The sequence below is a fragment of the Ailuropoda melanoleuca genome, chromosome 5 (assembly GCF_002007445.2).
Source record: "Ailuropoda melanoleuca isolate Jingjing chromosome 5, ASM200744v2, whole genome shotgun sequence".
NCBI lineage: Eukaryota > Metazoa > Chordata > Mammalia > Carnivora > Ursidae > Ailuropoda > Ailuropoda melanoleuca.
The window spans coordinates 62,453,141-62,467,483 of record NC_048222.1 but is presented as its reverse complement, the minus strand read 5'-3'; the positions used below and the strand labels follow the sequence as shown (position 1 = coordinate 62,467,483).

General features: G+C 40.1%; 1 protein-coding gene across 3 annotated transcripts in view; it reads right to left on the bottom strand.

The window, feature by feature from the left end:
- ZNF106 (zinc finger protein 106) overlaps positions 1 to 14,343 on the bottom strand; it is a 64,059-nt gene that overhangs the window by 21,352 nt on the left and 28,364 nt on the right. For 2 of the 3 annotated variants that reach the window (XM_002913195.4, XM_034661090.1), the window contains 7 exons: positions 11,205 to 11,405; positions 6,120 to 8,300; positions 4,474 to 5,107; positions 2,744 to 2,813; positions 1,235 to 1,389; positions 1,086 to 1,146; positions 265 to 606 (listed from right to left, as the gene is read on the bottom strand). In XM_002913195.4, the coding sequence (XP_002913241.2) occupies positions 265 to 606; positions 1,086 to 1,146; positions 1,235 to 1,389; positions 2,744 to 2,813; positions 4,474 to 5,107; positions 6,120 to 8,300; positions 11,205 to 11,405 (3,644 nt within the window). The remainder of the gene's footprint in view (positions 1 to 264; positions 607 to 1,085; positions 1,147 to 1,234; positions 1,390 to 2,743; positions 2,814 to 4,473; positions 5,108 to 6,119; positions 8,301 to 11,204; positions 11,406 to 14,343) is intronic. The other variant, XM_011227644.3, reaches the window with a different exon arrangement.

Below are 14,343 nucleotides of genomic sequence, written 5' to 3'. Positions count from 1 at the left end.
ATCAAGCCCCAAGTCAGGCTCTGGACTGGGCGTGGAGCCTGTTTAAGATTCTCCCTCTCCCTTTCCCTCTGTCCCACCATAAGCACGCACACTCTCCCACTCTCTCAAAAATAAACAAACAATCCTCCCTAAATGAAGGAAACTTCAAGAAAAATTAATTCTAGCAATTTTAGTTTTAATGGGCAAACAGGACAGCATCACTGACCTAAAACTGCCCTAGACCCACTGCCGGGTTGCCCTTAATCCACAGCAAGGTTTACATACTATTAGCTTGCGGTAATTCCTTGGACACATCGCCAGCAGAGCCTGGTGACACAGCGTTCACACTGTCCTCGTGTTCAGGAGACATGGGTTCTTGTTTAATCTGAATTGAGGAGTCTGGAGCAGGAACACTGCCATGGGCTTGGAAAGTAGGAGATGTGGTTACTTGGAGAGGGACTCCAGTGGATGACGGAGACACGTGGGAAGATGGAGGCTCCAGAAACACTGGGAAAAAGGGAGTAGGCAGCAGTGTGGCATCAGCAGATGTCTGAGATCTACTGCTCCTTTGCTCTCGTGGAAGGCTATAAGGAACCTGGTCTGGGCGCTCAGAAGGTTCATATGTTTCTAGAATGGGAAACATACGTACGTACAAATGCAAAAACGTTTTCTGAAAAGTCACTCATTTCAGAGAAAATCTGTATTTTTAAAGATTACAAGAGAATTCTGAAGTCCCTGATAATTCTTCAAAATATGTTGTCATAAAATTCATATGACCAGAAAAGACACAGGCAGAACAGGCATTAGTATTCCATTTTTAAATTTTAAGTGACTTACCCAAAGTTATATAGTTACTAATGGAAGAACCAAGATTTGAACCCAGGTCTTTTGATTCCTAACCCAAGGCTCTTTCTGTAACATACTGCCCCTGTTGCTAAGCATTTTCAGGGTGTACAGCCTCACAGGCCCTTCCATAGAAAGATGAAAGCAAGGAGACAGGAAAGAAAACACAGGACCTTCCCATGACTCCTTCAATTCCCCTGTATAGATAACAAAGAAATAAACAAGCTCCTGAGGATCCAATCCATCAGATGCTTTCCGAATACCTTGTAATCCCTGTAGAATCTGTATTCTATGGGTCCTCAGGGCACTCATCTCCATAGTTATCTAGAAATAAAGTAATTTGTTAAAACAGCATTTTGAAATCCAGCTTTAGAGATAATCCATTCTCATTACATGTTCCATCTGCTGTTACCTGCTGCTTGAGCATAAGAAGCCTCTGAACTTCAACATATGCTGTCTGCAGTGCTGCACGGGCTTGCAGAAGGTTGTTATCCATGCACTGCAATGATTTGCTTAGTTCCTCTTCCCTTAAAGAAATATTCAGCAGCTGGTCAACCTGAGAACGTTCTGCCAAAAGAAACCATAAGGCTCAGTTTAATACTGGAGACTTCTTAATAACACAGCTTCTCAGACGGAGGAACTACACCAGTTCTTTAGGAGAAGGCTTTTTTTCTCTCTCCAATAGGTCACTGGAGACTCATCACACTTTCGCAAATCATGTAGTCAAGACTGACATCAGAGCTAAACCAAAAGTGCAAACTGGTAAGATGGAGGTAGCTCATAGGACCAACGTGCTCCCACATGGTACCTTCTTACCTCATCACCATCTTCCACCACTTCCCTTCCAAGTGAAATCTTTGTTCCAGGCAAAGCAAATGTTGTACGTTTCATTTCCCATTTTTCCTTTATCTGCCACCCTCTTCACCTACCATTTTTGCTTAGATTAGGCCCCAGATGTGAACGGCTTGTACTCTCTTCCCAATCCGTATTTTTCTAGTCTCTTAGTTAACATAAAATAGTTCATTTTATTAGAGAAAACTTTCTGAAGAAAATATAGCTTCAAAATAGTATATTTAAATTACTTTTAATAAAATGTCCTACCACTTGTATGTATTTGTCATCTTTACGTTTGTCTCTCTCCTGTTCAGTAAGTTAAGACCTCTTCCCTAAACTCCAGACCCACATACCCAACTACTACCTTGATATCTTTACTGAGGTATCTCTGAGATCCTTTAAATAAAAGGATCCAAAAGGGAACTCATCATCTTCCTCTATCCTCAACTTGTTCCTCTCATGGAGTTTTCTAGCTCTACAAATGATACCAACATCTCCAAAGATGCCTCAGCCAGAAACTTGGGTCACCTTGACTCCTACCTTATCCATCACATCCAACCACCCAAGGTTCATCCAATCACTTCCCACACTAGCCTTTACACCAGAAAGGGTTCAGAGTCAGTGGAAAGCAAGAATCACAGAAGTGTATCATAAGGAAGTGACTCTAACAACCTCCCTCAATTCAAGTAAGAGAAGCAACAAAGATACCTCAGAAATGGAAACTGAAATGGCTATAAACAATGAAAAGAGACAAAATCTTTACTAAATAGCCTATTCCTCTTCATCACTGAAAAGGCCCAATGAGACTTTCTGACTTTATAGTGAATTCAGTTTGTCCAAGATATATATTAACTTTAGCGTATTGGTCTATGTGACAACCAAACATTTCTTCTATAGCTGCAACTGGATATGGTAGAAAATCAAACTTTTCTATGCCCTTAAGCAAGACAAAAAAAAAATGTCAAAAAATAATTAAAAAATGGGGAATCAGTGTTTGAAAACCACAAGCTATATACTCTGTCAAGTTGTAAAAAGGCTGAATTGCTATAAGAAGGATTTCTTTCTGTCAGTATATTTTGCACTATACCTTTCTTGCCTTTAATTCTTCTTCTTTTGTTTTTTCTCTCAAGACTTGGGAGTTCAGGAGAAGATCCGTCCTGAGAGGAGAAAGAAAAATGAATAATATTAAATGTGTAAAGGTCATTACCCAGGAAGGGAAAAAACGAATCAATTCTAAGACCATTATACATTATTCTTCATTATTGCTACCATCTCTAACAGGATACTAGGAATCTCATGCACAAGGTATGAACTCAAGCATCAGTTGACTATATATGATTAAAAAAATAAATAAAACAGTGGCATCTGGGTGGCACAGTTAGGCGTCCAACTCTAGGTTTCAGCTCAGGTAGTGATCTCAGTGTCATGAGACTGAGCTCCATGCTGAGCACGGAGCCTGCTTGAGTCTGTCTCTCCCTCTCCCTCTGCCCCTCCTGCTTGTGCACATGCTCACGCTCTCCCTCCCTCCCTCCCTCAAATAAATTAAAATCTTTGAAAAACAAAACAAAAAAACAAACAAAAAAACCCTACAACAGAAAGGGTCAAGTACCTTCCTAGCATCCTAGAGGTGTGAAGCACTGGGGCTAAGGCAAAGCATTCACACTGGTAAAGCAAGGTATAGTTAGAAGTATGGACAAAGCCAGTAATGCATATACCTGATTTCACTGTGGCACAGTTTCTACTTTACTAGGAAATCTTTACAACAAAAAGCTAAACAGTCTATGAGACAAGCCCTAGATATGAGCTTTGTTACAGGGCAAACTTTCATCCAACAATATCCACTACAGTGTGCAACTCAAAGGAGCAAAGCTGGAATTTGAACCCAGGTCTTCGAGGCAAGCCCTTAACTACTCTGCTTTTGCCTCAGTATTAAAGGACACATCCCCATTAAGGAGGGCACGTGATGTAATGAGCACTGGGTATTATATAAGGCTGATGAATCACTAACCTCTACCTCTGAAACCAATATAATACATTACATGTTAATTAATTGAGTTTAAATTAAAAAATGGGAAAAATGCAAATATAAAAAATGGAAGGTGAAAAAAATATAAATAAATAAAATAAAATAAATGCATAAAAAATAAATGACAGAGCCCATTTTCTCACAGTGTCACATTCCAGACTGTATGACTACCAACAACTCTTTCTTCTCAGAAAGGGTTCCTGAAAGGGTTAGGCGGTATGAGCGATGGAGATGCCAGAAGAGAAGTGGTGTCAGTGAAGGAATGGATTCTGAAAGGGCCAAGCTGGGTAAGTGAGGTACAAAACACTGAATAACAGAGATTAAAAAAATTTCTAAGACTCTGTTCACATAAATGCACTCTAGTAGTATTAAAACTAACTTAGTGTTGAGCCCAACGGTCCTGGGTCTAACGAGCATTCATGCCCTCCAAACGCAACACTAGAGTGCCTTTCCCCAGTAGCAGCACAGAATGCATCGAGTTACAGCTGAAGACGTGGCTTACTCCTTGGTCAGGTGATACAAAGAATCATTGGCTTGGAGACTAGTTTTAGAGATGACTTCATATTTTCCTAGTACTGTACATTCATATTCAATTACACCTAACTTAGAATTACTCAGTAAAAGAAACCGAGAGGGTAAGAATATGAAAGTAAGAGCCTCACAAACCTACTTCAGAGTAGGAAGAAGCACAACCCCAGCTACGCAGAAAACATTAAACAGTTAAATCTTTCTTGTAACAGCCAAGTTACCGTGTGACATGTCCTACAACAAGCATGGGCAATCGTACTCACTGCAGTGGCTCTCCGTTTCTTTCGCACACTCTGGCCGTCGTTCTGTTCGGCACCAGAGGTACAGCTGCTGTCTGTGGCCGCGTCTGCCAAACTGGAGATTCCAAGGGCTGAGGATGTATTTGATGAAAAAGAGTTTCCTTCTCCATTACTCTCCTGGGTATGCTGGTTCTCTGAAGATGCCGCAGAACTCTCCTGGCCGTTCAGGTCTTTGGCCAAGTGCATCAAAGGTATTGTTCGGTCAGAGGACAACTGCGCACTGTGTCGCCTCTGACCAGCAACATTTTCAGCCCTCTCGCCTGTTCTTAGGGAGGCAGCCAGAGGTGTCACTTCCTGCTTAAGGCCCATGGTCGTTATCTGACTCTGTGCAGCCCTCAACGAGTTACTAGGTGAAAAAATCTGCTGGGGCTCATTTTCTTTGCCTGTACTTTCCTCACCGAAGAAGCTATACACAGAAGGAGCCCTGTCCATGATCACACTGCTCTCAGAAAGGCTTCGCTTCCTTGCCAACCCAGGAGACGAAGAAATGGAAATACCTTCCCAGTGGAATCCTTCTAGATTGGACAGATCAGGCTCCCCATCCAAATCCAAGACCTCTTGTTCGTTTTGAACTAGAGGCACCATTTCTATGCCAAACCTTAAGAAAAAACAAAGAAAAAACCCATATATCATAAGACATGGTTAGGGGAGAGGGGGCACCACTTAATGAGATTACAAATATAAATAAGACGGTTTCTGCCCTCAAGAAGCTCACAGTCTATTAAGTGTTCCAGACATAAAGTAAATAACCATCTGTTAAGTACTACAATGTAACAAGTACCGAATTAGAGACTTGTGCACAGTTAAAAGAATACATTTGAGGAAGTGAAAATTGAGAGTTTTATTAGCGTGGAGCTTTTCTAAACCAACAACAAATAATTTTTAAACAGCACACAAATCCAAACCAACCAAACAAAAATATTTATAGAGCATTCACAAGTGCCAGGCACTAGGCTAAGAACAAGAACTTTATAATCTCAATATTCTAGTGATGATAAAGGATGCACAACAAATATGCTATTTCAACAAGGATAAAAATTTAAGCCTGAAGGGCTATATAATTATAATACAGGTTGATTTTCACATGGCAAACCTACGTTTGATGCTGCTTTTACCATTCGGAAAAGTTTAGCACCTCAACCTAAGATGAACAGCCAAAATACCACACAAGCACTTAAGAGCAAGTATTTTGTGATCATGAGTACATAAAGAAGGGTAACTATTTATAGGTTCCAAGCAAAAGGTAGTAAGAGCAATGACACATAAAGACTGCACCGCTCATTAAGATTAGAGACAGATACAGATGCACAGATACTCTTTCTCATGCCGTCACTTTCTTGCCCCTGTAACTAAAGTGATGGATTTCAGATCATTTTTTTCTACGTTCCATCTCATTTCTTAGAGGCTGATGTGCTTCTTTGCAGCCTGAATTCCCTGCCAGGAAACACTCTACTGCATTTGTTACAGAAGCAGTCACTCCTTGATATTTAAACCAGACATCTACAACATGTATGTCTTACAAACATTTAATTAACAAGAATTCTCCTGACCAGGGTCAAAGGGTTAAGTTTAAAAGAAAGAGAAATGGGATACTAAAAAGAGGTACACACCTGGGCAAGCCTTTGCCTAGCTCTTGCTTTTTCTTGGTTACTTGCTGGATGACCTGTTCCCAGTTGACATTTCTCCGAGATGCATTTAGAATCTGCCGAAGGGTTGGCTTGAGCCCAGATTCCTTCTCTGTCTCACCCTTCCGATGACCGCTAATATTGCGAATGCGGCGAGCACTGTTGAGATTTGGCTCAGGAAGGTGTGCTCCAGTTTTGCTCTTCAAACTAATATGCCGGGTTAGATCTCTCTGGAGGGAGGCAGGAAAACCAAGCTTACTGAGTTCAGGCAGAAGAGGGCCTGAGGACTGACCTAGATCGTTTTTCTGAAGCTCAGCATCCAAGCTAGCGCTCTCAAAGCCTTCTGTTTCGTAAGATACGTGAGCTTTAACAGGGTCATCCACCTGTGCATCTTCTAGAGAAGTTTTCAAGTCTAGCAGTAAGCCAGAGGGTGGACTGGCTGCAGAGGGCATTTGTAACTCAGGTTCTTTGTGATGAACTGTTGAATTACAGGCATTAGTGGAGAGTTTTCTACATGCTTTCAGGTTTTGGTCATCCCCCTCTTTCTCGTCAGCGAGGTGAGTGCTGCAGGATAACATGTCTGTGGTGGCAGAGCCCAGGGTTCCAAGTTTTGATCCGTGCTTTTCCGTGTCGGACAGCTCCCCATCGCTTTCATCTTCTAATGTGTGTACCTGAAACTCTATCTTCAAAGATCCTTTTTCAGACTCTTCTACATTCCTACTTGCTTTTGCAAAGTTCCTGGTCCTTTTAGAAGTGCCAAGAAGTGGATTTTGCAATGACTCATGACACTGTAGCACCTCTTTGGCTTTTTGCAACGTATCACTGAAATTTTCGTCAGGTTCTCTCTGAGTGCCAAATGTACTTTTATTCCCTTTTAAAACATGAGGACATGAACTTCGGAATTTGGTTCCGTAAGACCCGTGACTGTCTTCCATAGTGGGTTTGTTCAAGGGATTTGAGTGTTCTCCAGGAAAAAAAGAATTTGTTTTGGTGTTTTTTGAGGGATTCTTTAAATCTGGCTTTTGAGGAACTGACTTGGTGACTGGAATTGGAAGGAGTGCAGATTTTAACGACGGCATCTTACTTAAGTGAAGCTCTTGTTCGTGCTTTTCTGTAATGGGGCAATCTCTCACTGCCTCGTAAGAAGCTGCACAGTCAGAAGGGGCTTTGTGAGTAAGAGATCCACTATGTGTTTCTTTTTGTGTTTTCAGCGTTGGGGAATTATTTGGTTCATCAATCTGGAGCTCTGGTGTTCCTGTGGTTGTCAAGCTGAAGTCAAAGAAAGGCTTCTCTATCATTTCTGACTTGTTACTGGTGACTTCTTTCATTCCTGATTGTAAATCCAGAGTCTTCTGGGAAGGGTAAGGGGTCCAGCGATGGAGCTTGTCCCTCGCTACACCGCCATTCTTCCCACCCATTTTGGAAGCTACGGGATCTGTCTGTTTAGTAGTTTTGCTTTCCAGCTGCTCAAAATTGAAGTTAAGTAAGCCTTCTGAAGGAAATTTATCACTTGTAAATCCTTCAGAAGGACCTCTGTACGTGGCAGCCGTACCAACTTTGTCACTTTCCTGCCGCTGCCAACTGTATCTCTCTTGATTGTATTTGTTTGACTTCGATTTCTTGTTCCACAGCATCGTTAGGTCTTCCAACTGACAGGTAGAATTTCTGTTTCTCCCTGGTTGAAATTTGTCTCCAGGGCCACTGTAACTCCAACTATTTGTACTACGTACACTGGATTTCCAGTTTCCGTTACTGCTGTTCATATGCCAACTGGAAAAGCCACCTGTTCCTTCAGAATGCCAACTGGAATTCCTTCCTGTACCACTATGATTCCAATCTACCGTTCCGCTATTTGAATGCCAACCACCTCCAGAATTACTATGGTTGTGAAACCAAGTTGAGGAGCCTCCTGCAACACCCTTATGCCACCCGGAACATCCTCTTGGCCCACCATTATTCCTCAAAGAATGTGGGAAGTTGTTTTTCCTAGTATTGTTAAAGCCATCTTTCTCCCACTTCCAGTCTCGCTGAGGAGGTCCACGATGATGCCACGCTGGCTGGCTGTAGTTCTCTCTGTCTTGGTAAGGGATTCGGTCTTCTCGTCTCCATTGGGGTCGCCTGTCATCAGAGTTTATTTCTTGGCTGCTATTAGAAGGTTCATCTTGTCTGGGAGAAGAACAGTTTTCCATTAGAGATTGAAAGAAATTATCACGTTTTCTGTACAGGCACAGCCCATCAAACTTCCCACTACCTAGTATCTCCTCGGTTACCCAGAATATATATGAGTCTATTTTTATTTCTAAAAGTGGCTGCTTCCCTATCTTTAATACAGCTCAACTTCTATTTCACAATTTATTAAGACATTAAACAGTATCTTGTTTCTGCTATCACCTCAGAAATGTTAAAAATCTAACACATTTATACTATCCACCTTTTCCTGCTCCTATTTTTCTTAGCATGTTCCGGGACTTCTGTCCTATCATCCAATTATTGTTTTTACATTATGCACCTTTTTGAAAAGAAGCACAATTATATTTTGTAGCTTTGGCTAGTTATCATTAATTAATACAACTTAAGTTCAGCTGCTCTTAATACTGTGGATTTTTCCAGTTGTAGGTTCTTTCTCAAAAACCCAGTTTCTTAACCTATTTTAAACGCTAAGATTTCACTTTGCATCATCACGTTCATTGATAAACACTGTATCAGGCACACATCCAATGGCTGTTTGTGGTGAAAGAGAACTGGTGTGTATAGCTCCCGTTCCTGAAAGGCTTATTACAGCCTAGCTGAGAAAGTAAGTGAGATCACAAACAGGAGTAAAGTAACACACACCAAATAAGCAGGACCCGCAAGCAGTGCTATAAGGAGCTCCATGAGCTAGAGGGTTTTATAAAGCTACAGCTGTTTCAACTATTCGTGTTAGCCATGGAGCCCAGAGACATGTGGATAAACCTAAGTCAACATCACAGGAATAGGTGCAAAACCACCTTCCTCTACAGACTGCCTGTGGTGTGCCTGGCATAGTGCTTCACGTGCGTAGGCGCTGGAAACACTGAGTAATACCAGCTAAAGTGTACTGAGTACCTGCTAACCGTCAGGCATCTGAAGCACTTTAGAGACCATCTCATTTAGTTTTCACGGCCCTGAAGCAATTCTTCTTATTACTACCTTTTGGGTGAGGAAACCGAGCACTGGAGAGGCTGAGTAGCTTGCCTAGAGTAAGACAGCCAGGAAGTGGTACGGTAGAGATGTGAACCTCGGCAGTCTGCCTCTAGCGCCTACGTCCTTCACTGCTGGGGCTCTGAGAGACTGAAAACCCCCAAACTAAGTGTCTGCTGTTGGGTTTCCGCCTCTTAATCTGACTTAAACTCAGTACTGACTTGAACTGGTTCTAAAAGCGTCTAATGTCTCTAAGATTTTGGAAATTTGGAATTTCTTCCTTTTTCACAAGATGGAACTAAAAGTTAACTTACCTGAAAGTTCAAACGTCTACTTACATTATGAGTTACAACCACTTCTAAATAGAAGACCCTAAGTCCGCAAGTGACAAGTGTTATTACACACATGTACAGGATTTTTGTAACACCACTGACCCAAACTGCTTTTATCTTTTGTTTCTAAGCAGTATACAACTTTTGACATCCAAGAAGATTATGGACTTGGCTACATTAATGCGATCCGGAAATGGGTGGATCGAGCAATAAATCTGTCACAAAGTAGAATTCCTAGATCACCCTGAATTAGCTAGATCAAGGCGACAAAAGCAGCCAAACACATAGCCCAGGAAAAGCCATCTAAATTAAAAACCTCATGAAGGAAAACAGAAAAAAACTTCCTAAAGAAATAAGTAGATTACTATATATAAATCACCAAAGAAGCATATCAGAATATTAACTATGATATGAATGTCTAATTTACTGAGCTCTTTTACCTTCTGACTTAATGTTTAATCATCTATACGGATAAGCTAATAATGGCACAATTGTGTAAGAAAAAAACACACGTTAGTCTCCTAGAGACTCCAACACCCTTAAAACAAGAGTAAACTGCAGCTATACTTAAAGTAGTAACAATGTCATTTGAAGGACTAAGCAACTGAACGGATTTAAGAACCATGCCGCTACTGACGTTTTAAGACTAAGAAAGTCTACTTCAAGGACTTGTTCAAAACACTTGTAGCACGTACAGGGAAAACTACTTCCTTCTTATGCTTAACCTCTAACTAAAAATGAAGTGCATACCAAGCATAACTAGTATTCAAAAAGAATCTTGAAAATTTTATTTTAGAATTGTAACGTTTCTCATTATATTCTAAGACTTGAAAAAATTACCCAACCTCTTAACCGGTTCTCTTACTGAAAAGAAAGAGAAATCTGAAAATTTCTGCTTCATTAATTAAATTCTTTAGACCACAACTCAGTAATGCAAAAATACAAAAGCCTAATACCTGAATTAGAGAAGTAGGTATCAAATTATAGAGTACAAGCAGGAAAACTTATATTGATCTTGACACTGTCAAACTTAAAATACAAATTTATTCAATTAATACTTACTGACACACTAAATAATAAAAGATTAATCAAATTTGGTAGAAGCACCATTTTAATTCATATCAGGCAAAACATTTTTTACCTAATGGATATAAGAAATACCATACACATATATCAAAGAAGCTTATACACTAACACCTTTCCACTAGAAATTTTGGGTACCAAATAAAACAATTCGCTGGTGTCCAAAAAAATTGGAAGCAATAAAAACAGTTCTAAACACGGTTATCAATATAGTAAAAATGTCAGATATGTCGCACCTTTAGTTAATGTTTATAGAGGGGCAATACTGAGTTGTTGCTGTTGTTTTTTTCCTGAGTTTGTTTTTTTTTTTTTAAACAGATAGTACAGTAGTTCAAGAAAGGATTCCACTGACATTTTATGCATAAGACAACAACCTCAAGCTAACCTTTGCGATGAAGTCTGAAGGCTATAGGCTGAAAAGTATAGAAATGGAAAATGTAATCTCTATTATATTCTATTTAAAAGAGCCTTTTTAAAAATCAAAATCATTACTTACCGACTTTGTTCTTTCCTTTGCTTTATTAACTGAACGAGTTCCTTGTCAAAATAATCTTCTTCCTCTTCTTCTCCCTTTCCATCATCTTCTCTTTCCTGGGCATCAACATTATCTTTGTGCAATTGGCTAGAAATGTGCTTTGCATATGCAGAAAGACCCACTTCTGTGACCCCGCACACTCGGCACTCATGACTACTGTCCCTAGGGAAAGAGGGAGATGAGGGACATTCAATTCTCGCCACTGGCATGGCACACTCAACAGATCTCTTACGGTTTCCTCTGAAAAACACTGCACACTTTGGCACAGTGAAGGATTAGTGCTAATCAATTTCAATGCTCCTTTCATCACTTTTAGTAAGTTTGTTCATAAGTTATTTTTTAAATGATTTTAAGATTCTTTTCCAGCAATCAAGAGGCAGTACACTTCAGAATAATGTAGTTTAGGAGGAGAAATCTTCTTGAATTGCTGTACTTAAAATCTTGCCAGAGGAAACATGGTGAAAGGGGAGGCAGGGCAGGGGGCTCAGAGCAAACAGAAGTTGCTCTAGAGCACACCCATGATGCCAGCTGCACTCAGGAGCCTGGCGACAGCGCTGACATTTTATCTCAGGCTCCAGAGCTTTCTCCCAGTGAAAGTGAAGGGGTGGAGAAAAGAGTAGGCAGCCTAGCCAATCCCAATGTGGTAGCTAAATCGGAACAGCTGGAGCTCTGCCTGGAATGTGAAGACTCCGGACCCCAGAGCAAACGATAGGAGTAGTCTCAGCAAACTTTTTTGGTCTGGATGATACATGTGACCTACATTCTGCTTCAGAAGGGCTTATTTAAAAGGGAATGGAAAGCATTTCAGTTGTAGGAAGTTAACAGCTGTGCTAGGCAAATGGTTTTTCTCAAGTTTCAGAAAATGCAAAAGTTTAGAGTGAAGCAAAACCAGGTTCTTAGCTCAGAAACAAACTGAGGGTTTTTGTTTTTTTTTTTACTTTACACAGTCAATGGTAAATTTTATGCTTGGCCAGTTTACGACACCAAAACCTTTCATCAACACCCAGAGCTGTAAATGAATAATTTAACAGCTTTTTTAGCTTCCTGCAATCCCTTGATTGGTTCAGCTGTCTATGCAGCCATTGATGAGAAACATCTGAACACCATGGCCACAAGTGTAATGAATGGACAGTAATAGCCATTCAATAATGGCTCAATGGGCTTAACTCTATCACTTGTCTTGAGTTTACACTAGTGATATTTTTGCATTTCCTATGTGAATCTCTATTATTCATCTATTTATTTACTTATTTTATAAGCAGAGGCTTAAAACCATGTATATCCCATGTATACATGAGACACACCCAAGAAAAATGAGTAACTCTCCTAGGTAACCTAAGCCACCAACTTAAATACTATCTTCAGCTAAAGGCAAAAGAAAGAAAAGCAGGAAGGAGGAACAGTTACTGGAGGTAACCAGGAAAAGCAAGGAGAACAATGGTAAGGGTAGTTATGTAGATTTAAGCTAGTGCTTTCTCCACTGATAAAATTCCCTCCCTATGCCAGTCTTCAAAAAAAAAAAAAAATCCACATAAAAAGACATGCTGTCTTTGATAAGACGGACAGATGCACACACATGCACAACACTGCTGCATCCTCCCCTCACATCTATCTATAAAGACATGGCAGAATTCATATCAATTAACCACAAGAGAACCTCAAAACTGAGCACTTCACTTACCAAAAGATGGTTTCTATTACAGACCACATGAACATGCATTTAAAAAACAAAACAAAACGCTTGAATACCTACTAAATTCTGGGCATCATGCTAACTATACGGTTACAGTTGCCTAGCATGACAAAGTAGAAATAATGCCCAGTAAATTAAAACAAAACAGTTTTTCACCTCATAAGAATCATGGAAAACACCTCAGAAAAATGGAGAAAATTCTTAAGTTTTTACCTTTTTTGAACTTTGTAACCTCAAATGCTCTGGATACAATATAGTCTCTGACATTAAGAATCATTTAATGAGGGGCGCCTGGGTGGCACAGCGGTTAAGCGTCTGCCTTTGGCTCAGGGCGTGATCCCGGTGTTATGGGATCGAGCCCCACATCAGGCTCCTCCGCTATGAGCCTGCTTCTTCCTCTCCCACTCCCCCTGCTTGTGTTCCCTCTCTCGCTGGCTGTCTCTCTGTCGAATAAATAAATAAAATCTTTAAAAAAAAAAAAAAGAATAATTTAATGAGTTCTGACCAGGTTCCCTCAAAAATCTCATTACCTGATCATCCTGTATTTCTTTTTTCTTTTTTTAAGATTTTATTTGACAGAGAGACAGCCAGAGAGAGAGGGAACACAAGCAGGAGGAGTGGGAGAGGAAGAAGCAGGCTCACAGCAGAGGAGCCTGATGTGGGGCTCGATTCCCATAACGCCGGGATCACGCCCTGAGCCGAAGGCAGACGCTTAACCGCTGTGCCACCCAGGCGCCCCTATCCTGTATTTCTAATCCTCCAAAAAGCTTCAATCTATTATTTCACTGAGCATTTTCCACTAAAGAATAATCCTCAAATTCCTCCAGTTTGCCAAGGATACCCCTACTCTTCTCTCAAAACTATGGTAGCTCATATGGAGTGTTAATTTGTAACAGAAATCAAGCCTTTTCTCAGGGCAACACAAAAAGAAGTTAAAAATATGTAACTATAAATCTGTCCAACATTGGAAGAGTCTGAAAATTGCAACTAACCTAGAATACATAGTTTACACTATCATAAAAATTCGAATCATACTTGTGGTGAGCATAGCATAACATGTAGGTGTTGTATCATTATGTCTTACCCCTAAAACTAATATAACACTGTGTGTCAACAATACTTCAATTAAAAAAAATTTTTTTTAATTTAAAACATAAAGTTAGAAAGAAAATTCAAATCAACTGAATTTTCTAGTTAGAAATCTTTTCAGCTTTAAATTCTCTAAAATTATAGAAAATGTTTTTGTCTACTTTACTATGTAAAAACTTACAGAATGCTAAACTGTATATTTTAATACCAGGGACATCTTTCCTAAAGCCATTCTTGAATAAAACTCCTGCTTATACCCTTACATCTAAAATGCAGAGAATTTTTCTCATATTCAAACCATCAAAATCCCTCTCTCTT